Raw genomic sequence first — 11190 nt, 5'->3', positions numbered from 1 at the left:
AAAAGAGGTCATTCAGAAATGAAAGTGCCAAGAAACTTGCAAAATTCTTGGGCTTTTTTACATTTGCATCATTTTATACTTTTTTTGTATAGTATTATTTATTTGGGAAAGGCAATAAAAACTGGGGACATTTTGAAAAAGCGACATTTGTGAATAAAATATTTTGCTAAAGTAATCAAAATTATTAATTCCAAATTCTGTTTTTGAAAGCTACATTTTATATTATCATATGTCAAGACCGAAAAGTTAATTGGTTCTTATCTTTATAATAGAATTGTTTGAATACTTTTGAAAAATATGTATAAAAATGTATTATCTAAAAAACTCAATCCATTTATAAGTAAGGACGGCTCTTGTGGAATAACCAAAGAATACAGAAGCACGCCTTTTATAAAAAAAAAATCATTAGTAAAGTAAAGTAACTTACGTGAGACGTTTCCACAGCCATATTTCATCACGTTGGAGGTTGGAGGGACTTCCTGGTTTAGGTTTAAATGATTGTTGAAATTGAACATTAAACCAATCATATTGACTTTTATTTGATTAGTCAATATACTTTATTTTTTTACAAAACATCCAGTGTTTCGGTAGTGACCACAGCATTTTGTTCTCAAGGTTGTATCATATTCCCTCAACCTTATTGTTTAATCTTAACTCATAACATGTTGAAGTGTGAATGTTTGAAGCTACTGGCCCAGAATCAGCGCTTTAGTAACAGGCTGAAATAGAGGGGAATGAGGCTAGAGTGGGTGATCTGTTTGGTATTTTGAGCAAAACACTTAGACATGTTTTTTATATATCTGAGACCTATAATATATGCCTAACAATAGTATAATAAGAAACGTTTAAAGTATAACACACTGATTTTCAGACTTTAAAACACATTTATTTCAAAACTATGGGATTGACCTGATTACCATTCCATTTTGTCACTACCGAAACGATCATGTCAATCACCGAAACGTAACTATATGTTTCGGTAGTGACTGTTTCGGTAGTGACTGTTTCAGTAGTGACGATTCTAGCTAAAATTGAGCATAACTAAAGAATGCTAGCAAGTACATGGCTAGCATACACGTCTTTGAAGAGGTTTACACACATAAAAACCTAATACTTTGCATAAAACCCCGAAAAAGTTTACTTAATAGAAGGGAATATGTAGTCACAATTCTTAAGGTTACACGCCGATTTTCAGATTTTGGAACAGTTTTATATCAAAAGTATGGGATATGGCTACTTGCCATTCAGCCATGAGGGACATGGATGCAGGGAACCAGGCTCAGCCATTAGACTAAAACCCCTTGTGTTTCGGTAGTGACATGAAAACTGGGGACATGATTTCTTTAGTATAGTTTTTTTATTAAAAAATTAAACCCACAATAAATCTAAATATTCCGACTTCTGTTTGAATGTAATCATAACAATATAAACAATATACAATACACTATTAGTGTATTCCCCAAAATAAAATTTGACAAGAATCAATTTCATTAATGGGAGACCCTAAGATATGAAAAATCATTGTTGTCATTTGTTCTACCTCGGGTAGGGGTATCTCAAAATCTGAGGGCCCTTCTTGCTAGACTATGGTGAATACACATACTAAACAGAGATGCTGTATGAGAAACCAATGCGATTTTGGAAAATTGCACAATTTAAATCTATTCTAGTAGACCTCAACAATGGAAATATGATCAGTAGAAATGGCCATGACATGGGACATTTAACAGAGTGTGCATGTCCTGAAAGGCTCTTATGACATTTTGGATTTCTTGAGGGTGAAAAAGTAGTTTGAAGAGGTTTTTTTATTCAAGTAGGGCCACTATTTTGTGGAGAACACAATGTTTTTGAAATGTCCGACCTAAATGATTCCGGTTGCTTTGTCCCTAAGATCTCACTTGCCTTGAAGATCTACATCCTAGCATGTATATTTAATGCAAGTTAAAGAAAATGACTCATACTTGGCCTTGGAAAAAATAGTTTGTGGATGATAACGTTTGGGTTATTGTGCAAGTGGCTGTTTGAACAGTTGGTTAGTTGGATGATCTTGAAAAATGATTTCAAAAAGGACATTTTACCTTCCATAACGGTTTTAATTAAAAAAACAGTTTGATCCACTAATAGTTTTAATTATTTATTATAACAAGCTCAAGAGCAAAATTCAAAATTCAAAATCTAATTGTGTAGCAGTGCTTCAATCTTTTTCCCATTTTACTCCATTATCACCTTGCGACACTCAGATGAAAAACTTTTGTTATCTTAATTCACATATATCAGAGAAGGAAATGTTTCCTGAAAGTAAACATTAATAATAATATGGGATATCAGTGAAAAGATTAGAGAAGAGTTCCGTTTGCAGAATATTGCATATATTTATCATTTAAATTATTGTCTTTATATATTTTCTTTTTTCTGTCTATGTACTTAATTTCCACAATTTTGTATAGTTTTTCTTTGTTTCTCTGTCCGAAATCTGTAGTTTCTATGATCACGCTTGCTGGAAATAATAAAGGCAGAATTTTTTGTAGATAACATTCGTGTATCTGTGTAACTTCAATCGCATCAAAACAAAAAATAGCTGGCTGACTTTATATTCAGGTTTTTAGAGGATCGTTAGGTATTATCTGGTATGTCAGCCAGCTACCGCTAGATGTCGCCCTTGTGTAGCATTTTGAACAAGGAAGCGTTGAGATCATAGGTTGAGATGAAATCCCGTTTTATTAAGCTACACACAGACCACAGAGAAAACCCGGATGGTAAGTAATTTCCCTCCAACCTAAAGTAAATATTGAAGAGCTCTCTGAAGTAACACCCAGGAACCAACCACAAGGTTTATCATTAAACATATATAACTTCATTAGAATCTATATTAAGCGTATTTTGAGCATTAAGAAAAGCGCTATACAAATCCAATGTATTATTATTATGTCAAAAGTATTTTACGTTTTTACAAGATGAAGCTATTTAAAAAAAGAGAATTCTAACAATGTTTTCTTATCTCTTGATAAGAATAGTCTTTATCATAGGCTACACTTTATTGAATACGTATTTATGTTTTGTTAAAACGTGTTTTATTTTGAAATTACAACACCGGAAACGAGGTATTTGTATAAACTCTGTCTTCACCACGGTCCAATCCTCCAGTGTCAGTTTGAGACAAACACAGCAGCAGGTCGCGACGTACCTGTCACCCTAGAGAGCCGGGGTCTCAGAGCCTGGACCGAGCGGGAACCGAGCGGGAACCGAGCGGAGCCTTCACAAGTCTCCACTGAACCCTGAACTCTTCCTGTGTCTCCTTCTGTTTCTCCACCGAAAAGCGACAAGTGTTACTTTGGGTTCCGGAGGGGAAAGGGTTGTGGAGTGTAGAGTATTTAAGCGTCTGAGCTTTCAGTTTCCCCACTGTGTCTCTGCTCACCTGAACATGGCTTCCACCACCTGCACCAGGTTCACCGACGAGTACCAGCTCTACGAGGAGCTGGGGAAGTAAGTTCTCTATATTTTTATGAATACATTTGTTATTTTGTCGGGTGCTTTCACTATTTGTGTTTAAATAAACCCTAACCTCAGAGGAGACCTACGCCTACCTGTTTGCACCTTGATATGCCCCGTGCGCGCGCGTGTGCACCACGTCACTCCAAATGTAATTCACATTTCTTTAGATGAAGTTTAAATGAAGTTATAAAGCGCGCAAGCATTTTAAAAGTCTCCACATAAACCCCGAAGTATTGTTTTAAACTCTTCATTTGCTTGCATGTTTTGGTAAACTGTGAATCAGTGTGAGTGCAGGGTGACGCCCATCAGAGTGTTGGAGAAACAATGCGTGCGCTTGTTTGACGCTGTAATTGAGAGAAAGTTGAATTCAAAAAAGAGAAGACGAAAGGATGAGCGCCTTGGAACGCATGCCGAATATAATGGCTGTTTGTTATAATTTCTTCATAATCTTAAATTATGTTTCAACAGTTCCTTCTCTCTGGCAACGTGTTAGACATGTTAACACAAGAAGTCCTTTGAGGGAATTTGGTGTGATTATCAGCGGGAACAGGTCACCTGTGTGCTCTCAGGAAGAAGCCTGCCTTAAAGAGACTATGATTTAGGCTTTTAGAGTCATTTGGGCTGTGTGTGCCCGCCCTTTTGCAAACTGGATGAAAATACTGTTTGGTGCCCTGGCGAACTTGGGGCCCCAAGCGACATTGTGAGATGAGGCCTCCCCCTCCCCAACCGACAGGAGTGAAACATTATTTTTGGGAAACAAAGTAGGCTACTTTGCAAATATAATCCCTTTTTATTATTATTATCAACACAGTTAATTTTTTATACAGTGAGGTGAATGGTAAATGTCGTTCAGTATGCGTTTAAGGGTGAATACGTCTGCATTTCCTGCCAAATACTAACCTCCAAAAGATTATAATATAATTTAATGCAAATAAACTACTTCTACTAATAATAATAATAATAATCATAATCAATTCAATAATATAAATACTATATTATTTTATTATAATATAGTCAAGACAAAACATGCTTATGACATGCTCAAAAACTGATATTTCTTAAATCTGTATTCAAATGTAGTTCCCTCTGTCAGCAATGTATCAACAACTACACACACATTTCAGTATTTCTCTGTGTTGTGGTTGACATGATGATGACTGTTATTAAGGGGAGAGGCTGAGCATCACCATGAAATGTGCAAATTGACATAAAAATTAATAAAAGTGGAACAAATGCTCCATAAAATGATAAAAGGCATAACATACTTGAATGAACTGCATCTCCATTAGCTTATATGCTATGCAGAGACTGCCTTCTTCATGTCGTGAATTGCAGCTGATGTTTTAAAATGGCAATTGGCAATTTTGAATTACACAACATTCGCAAGTTGTACATTTGACTCATACAACAAGCCACCTTCGAGTGATGCTCTAGTTTCTTCATGTTTTGTTTTTTTCCCCCTCGGACTGAAACTGTCTTTTCACCGACATCTCTTAACCTGCACTAGTGGCCGTATCAAAGCAGTGATTGGTCAGATGTTGATTCATTGCAACGGTGTCGGGTTACAGACGTGCTCCCCTTGTCACCTCTCACTCTCGCGGGGGGTGCGCAGAGAACTGAGCGGAGAACTGCGCACAGCAGCTGAGGCCCCCGGGGCGGGGCCCCCTAAGCAAGGCGGGGCCCCATGCAGCCTGTATGATTGGCCTGTAGGGAGGGGCGGCCCTGCCTGCAGCTTCTTACAACACAACGTGCATTCCAACCTGAAGCGGTTCAGTCTCTCTTATGGTTTCAAACTTCAAAGACTGTATTTTTTTCTGTAAAATTAGGCTAAAGCTGCAATTCCCCATTACAGGTGTTTGCACTCTGTCATAAGTGAGCTTTGGGAAGTATGCTTCTGCTTTTTGACTTATTTGATGTTAAATCATGTAGTTTGTCAAGTTAAGAGCAAAGATCATCAGATACCAAACACTATAAATCAGAGGGTGTAATCTGAGCTGAACTATCAATCATTTATCACATTGACTAAATGCAGTGGCGGTTCTAGAACATTTTACATGGGTGGCAAAGGGGGGGCAAGAGGTCATGCCAGGGTGGCATGGGAGGGCGGACACTGACAGTACGTGGTATTTTATACTGTATGTAACCTATTTATTGTTAAATCATGCCCTAACACAAGTGTTCTTATGCACAAGAGAAACAAAGTGTTCAGACAAACAAACTCAAATATAGTATAAAACAGCAGAAAATACTCATGATACCCTAGAATTCTGTTTATTGTAAAAGTACTTAGTTATAATTAAGTATACAAATTACATCACCCATCTCTTAAGAGAGCTAAACACACAGACACATTTCAATAAAAGCACTGGTACAAATGCCTGTATAACTTTACACGTTAGGGCCATGTAGCTAATAAGTAACATAATAAATATAAAATCAGAAAGTATTTATCAAATGCACACAGGCAGCTGTGTTTAGACCCAGTTTGACGGTAAAGGATGAATGGTTTAATTGATCTGGCCTCATTGCTGTGATGTGTAATTTACGTGGATTTAATAGTACCGCATAGTTTAGAGAACTGGAAGAATGAATGGAAAAGCGTTACATAAATCGAAGTACTCACAGCTCCGTGGGAATTATTATGTGCAATTAATTTCTTAAGGTTATACTAACAATTTAAGTCATGTTTAATGATTTTGAACGTCACTAAAACATGGCTATTAAGAAAGCTATTTCACAAATGGCTAGATCTTGATAAGTAACCATTTTTTTTTATTGTTTTGTGTTAAGATATTCAGGAGTTAAATTATTTAAAATCCACAGTCCTGAATGTGGATTTGTTGTGAATGTGGGGATCTACAGGACACACATTTTCAGAATAAAGGCTTTCATATTATTATAATTGTATTGAAATGTACATTTTACACCACAACGGAACACAAAAGCAGGACCAACCATCATACATTGAATTCCTTGACTAACAAGAGAAAGATTCATTAATTTAAATAAACATTTAACAACAAATGGGCCGGTTCTAAAGGGTTATTCAGTTACTGTAAGCCCAATGAGAGGGGATACAGCTGTGCACATGTCATCATTAACAGACGTCGTTTAGGAGTGACGTTTGAGTGAACGAGGACATCCCAATTAATACCTGAGGACTCCTCTGTCCTCGTGTCTCCTCCTTGTTTCTCTCGCTCGCTTGATGACCCAGGTCTGCTCCTCGCACCGGTCTATCCACAGGTGTTCCTCTTCAAGCTCACTTTAAAAAGTTCATGTTGACTGCTCAAACCTGTTCTCTATAACATGACTGTCTGATACAACACTGTACATTCCACAGATGTCCTGTTGTCCAATTAATTCACACCTTTCTTCATTTATACCTGAGGCTACCAGTGTCATGATGGCAAAAATATTTGGGGGGGGTTTATCTATGACTGGGCAATATGATTATTTTGTACCTCAAATATTGCCATAAAACAGTCCTACTAATTAAATTGCTACATTATCCACCATAAAAAACATCCAGAGATAATAATCCGCCTCCACAGCCATTGTGGTCAGCAGATGTTTTTAATGAACTTTCTTAGACTCCTCCTAAGGCATGATTGAGCCTGTAACAACTGTAATGGACATCTCCCATCCCTAATGTTAGCTTTGTCTCAATGTTCTTCTTCAACTTTTAAGTTTGTTCTGGGAAGTTTTTTGAAGTTCGCAATCGCAAAAAAGCTTCCGTCCACACGCAATGTCCACCGGATAGTGTCTGTCCACACGAGACAGCTCCGTTTAGCTCCAACCACTGGAGAAGCTGCAGTACATATGTAGGAGCCTGTACGTGGCGCTGTAACTTCCTCCACAAAAGCAGCGAAGACGAAAACGGTCGTTTGTGTTACTGTTTAGTATCATATAGACCGTTCGGCCACACGAGGACGACCGAATATGACAGTAAACAACTGCGGAAACGATAACTGGTCCCAAGGTGGATAGAACGGCATATGCAACGCTCTGGGGGGTCCAACGGCTCCGTGTGTACGCCCTATATGATCATTTTCTGATAATGATGATGCAATAGCCCCGCCTCTCCCCACCTCTGCTGCTCACCCCCGCGTCAAAGTAAACTGCACACTGAATTCAGATTATTTATCTTTCTCTCGATATGGACATAAACGCGAGTGAAGTCTAATCTGACAGGACGGAGACACGCAGCTCTGCTCACCTGCAGCTCCTCCCGCTGTGATGCAGCGGTGAACGGACCAAAACGCACACTTCAAGTCAGATCATCTTCCTTAGCTATTTTAATTACCTCTCAAACTAACTAAACTAGTTATAAATATGTTTATTTTTTCTGTCGGGTCACTCATTACTGGATCAGCTGCTGCATGAGACAGACACTGACGCTGTCCGTAGAGAGGGAGGAAAAAGAGAGGCTCCGTGTATTGTATTAATATATTATATAGAGTCGTTATTCATTTGTTTTAAGGCGAGACACGGCAGGCAAAAACATCGTTTTTCAAGCACTGGTCAATTTTGAGATTTTGTGCTATTTTGATTCTATAACATGTTTTCTTTCAGGCTTTTGGAAGGAAAACGTACAAAATACACATTTAAGTGTTTATTTGACTATAGTTTGTCTATTTGCGTCAGTAGATTTCTCCTAAATTCACCAAAAGTTAGCTTTCTAACGAAACATAAAGTACCGCGACCGCTGTGTGCACCATGTCAACAGAGATATCGTTGGAAAGCTGTGTCTCTCCTGCACAATCTCATCGGATCCAAATATGGTCATTTCCTTTGTATCAGCAACCAATCGGGAAAGCACAAAGGGGTCTTAAAGCTCAATAAATAGCATAGAAGACCTTTGACTGGCACTTTTATAATTTTGTCCGGAAGATTAAAACTTTAATACACGTTGACTGGCGAAAAACTCTGCCCGGTTCCCTCGGCCCCCACCGCGGAGAATAAACAGAAGGGCAACCATGACAACCATGCTTCCTCGCTGCTTTTGTGGAGGAAGTTACAGCGCCACGTACAGGCTCCTGCATATGTGCTGCAGCTTCTCCAGCTGTTGGAGCTAAACGGAGCTGTCTCGTGTGGACAGACACTATCCGGTGAACATTGCGTGTGGACGGAAGCTTTTTTGCGTTTGCATTAATCCTATGCGTTTAGCCGTATGCGTCCTCGTGGGGCCGGGGCCTTAGTTCAAAGATATCAGTTTAATCACATGTGTCGATATCCAGATAAGCCAATTATATGTAATGGATTCACTTGGATGGATGGGAGAGGGAGAGACGACTGATGGGGCAGAGGGCTGATCCACCTTCATTTATTAATAGAGGTATTACAAATGCTCCTGTTTAGCCTTAAAGTTTTGCTAAGTAGCTCCAGGTGTTTTAGCCTTAAACCAGTTTAAAGTTTAAAATCAAGAGAAGAAGGAAATCCTTTGTTTACATGTCTCACTTGCAGCAAAGAATTCACAAAGTGCTTCATGATCAGAAAAAAATCCAGTTAGAAAATTGGACCTGATAAAGGTCACAGTGCAACTGATACATACATATCAGCACCAGAATTCCTTTATTCCACAAACAGGGGGGTCATTTACATTGTTACAGCAAAGTATAGATAGAGACTAAGAAAATGGAGCGCTATTATATAAAAAGGAATGAACATAGTATTTCATATTAAAATGTAAACATTCAAGTAGAAAGTGAGTCGCAGATCAAATGTAAAGAGGAAGAACAAAATACAAATCACCAAGCTGAGCTCTGGGGCCTCATTTATAAAGGGATATACGCTCAAAAATTGGCGTACGCCAGTTTCTACGCAATGTTTGCGATTTATAAAATACTAACTTGACGGGAAAACGTGCGGTCCTCCACGCAAACTCTAACCCATGCGTACTCACTAAGCACAAAAACGGGAGAGAAGAGAAACTGCGACACCGTTGGCAGAAGGAAGAATAGAGAGAAATATGTGGAAATAATACCATAAATAAAATGTTACCTCTCATTTATCATATATTAATTCATTTTCAAACATTGATTAAAACCAATCTTAAAATGATTAAACAAACGCCTGTTTGAGACTCCTCAGTTCACACAAAAACATAACTTGCATAAATAAATAAATAAGGAAATGTTATTTAAAACCACCTCGAATATGTTGTGTTAATGTTATGAAATGTTTTCTCATGATGCGGTAAGCAGGAGGACAGAATTACTTAATTATTTATTTATTTGGTGACGATCCGACCTCCATGCTGCTACTCTGGTTCAAACTGCATCCACCAAACAATATGATTTATCTCGAACTCCCCAAAATAACCAGAATCTGACACGGTGTGAGATGTCTTTTTTGAGCTGTTCTGTCATCATTTCCTGCAGTCTTCTTCATAAAGTCAGTCAGAATGAATGAATGAATGGGCGTTTCTTTGACTATTTATAGGCAAATATGAGCGTTACGTGAAGCCCGCAAAAGCTGCGCCACATTTCGAGTCGATTGTGATTTATAAAGGGAAACCGGCGTAGGAAGTGCCGAACGCACTTTCCTTGCCGGTACGCAATGTTCGGTGAATCGGAAAATGTCGGAAAATATCTGTACCTATTTTTGAGATATCTACTACGTAAGCAACCTTCCCACGTGAATCCTACTCACGGCGTTATAAATGAGGCCCCTGAGCTTGATGATCTGCACATTAAAACTGCAAGATTCTTTGTCCGATAATGTAAAAATGGCCCTTCTAATCCAATAATTCACAATTCAACGTCTTTCTGTTGCCCAAAAGTGTGAATGTTCTGGAATATCCTGCTGTATTGTGACAGATCTCTGACTCTTCCTTAGGGGGGCCTTCTCAGTGGTGAGACGGTGCATGAAGATTTCCACAGGCCAGGAATACGCTGCCAAATTAATCAATACAAAGAAGCTGTCAGCCAGGGGTGAGTACATGAGGCTGCTGAAATGCAACATGATAGCTCTGTTAGGTACAGTTTGCCCTGAGCAGTTCCTTTATTTAGCCATGTCAGCCCTCAAATCAACTTCCTCTGTTAATGTTTTTGACTCTGCATGTTTTTATCGCCATCATTATCTATCTTCTGTGTGTAGTAATGGGAGGTGGTCAGGTTATAATAGTAGCGGCCTTGCTAACCACATCTTATTCCTGTAGCTTGAATTCACTCTCGCCAACACCCTTTCTATCGCTTTCCATTTTTGTAACTCCACTCATCAAAGTAAATAGCAACATGAAGGAAGACAGCTCTCTTTGTGACTCACTCTCTGATAACAAACACATAATCTGGTTTCTGATTAGCTGCATATGACTCACAGAATAAGAAAAAACGTTCTTCCCTTGTTTCTTTTCCTGTTTACCTCTTTTTTAATTTTTTAAATAGAGCTCAAGTGAAGGCATGAAGACTTTGATTTTGCCTTTCCACTGCTTTTTTATTCTCTCAATCATTATCTGTGCTGTCAGGAGCAGTCAGTCAAGCATTGCTGAATGATCCAATTGGCCAAACAACGCATATGCACACACAAAAGGAGATATGCTTGAAAAGGCATGTCATTGCACAACAGCAGCAGATGTAGGGTCTCATGGGGGAGGCAGGGGGTTTCCTCAGCATCAACAGCTGCGTTGAAACAAGCAAACTGGGGGATTATAAACATGGAGTGTGTGGAGTATATTGTGTTTAAAAAAGATAAATTACA

General features: G+C 38.6%; 1 protein-coding gene across 8 annotated transcripts in view; it reads left to right on the top strand.

The window, feature by feature from the left end:
- Positions 1–3125: 3125 nt before the first annotated feature.
- Positions 3126–11190, top strand: part of camk2d1 (calcium/calmodulin-dependent protein kinase (CaM kinase) II delta 1) — a 107432-nt gene continuing 99367 nt past the window's right edge. For 7 of the 8 annotated variants that reach the window (XM_079669795.1, XM_079669793.1, XM_079669791.1 and 4 more), the window contains exons 1-2: positions 3127–3483; positions 10330–10424. In XM_079669795.1, coding sequence (XP_079525921.1) covers positions 3422–3483; positions 10330–10424 — 157 coding nt within the window. In that variant the 5' untranslated portion in view covers positions 3127–3421. Of the gene's footprint in view, positions 3484–10329; positions 10425–11190 lie in introns of all 8 variants that reach the window. The other variant, XM_079669790.1, reaches the window with a different exon arrangement.

Source organism: Notothenia rossii (assembly GCF_949606895.1).
Source record: "Notothenia rossii genome assembly, chromosome: 3".
Lineage (NCBI taxonomy): Eukaryota > Metazoa > Chordata > Actinopteri > Perciformes > Nototheniidae > Notothenia > Notothenia rossii.
The sequence above is the reverse complement of the archived record's forward strand: the minus strand, read 5'-3'. Positions and strand labels throughout refer to the sequence as shown.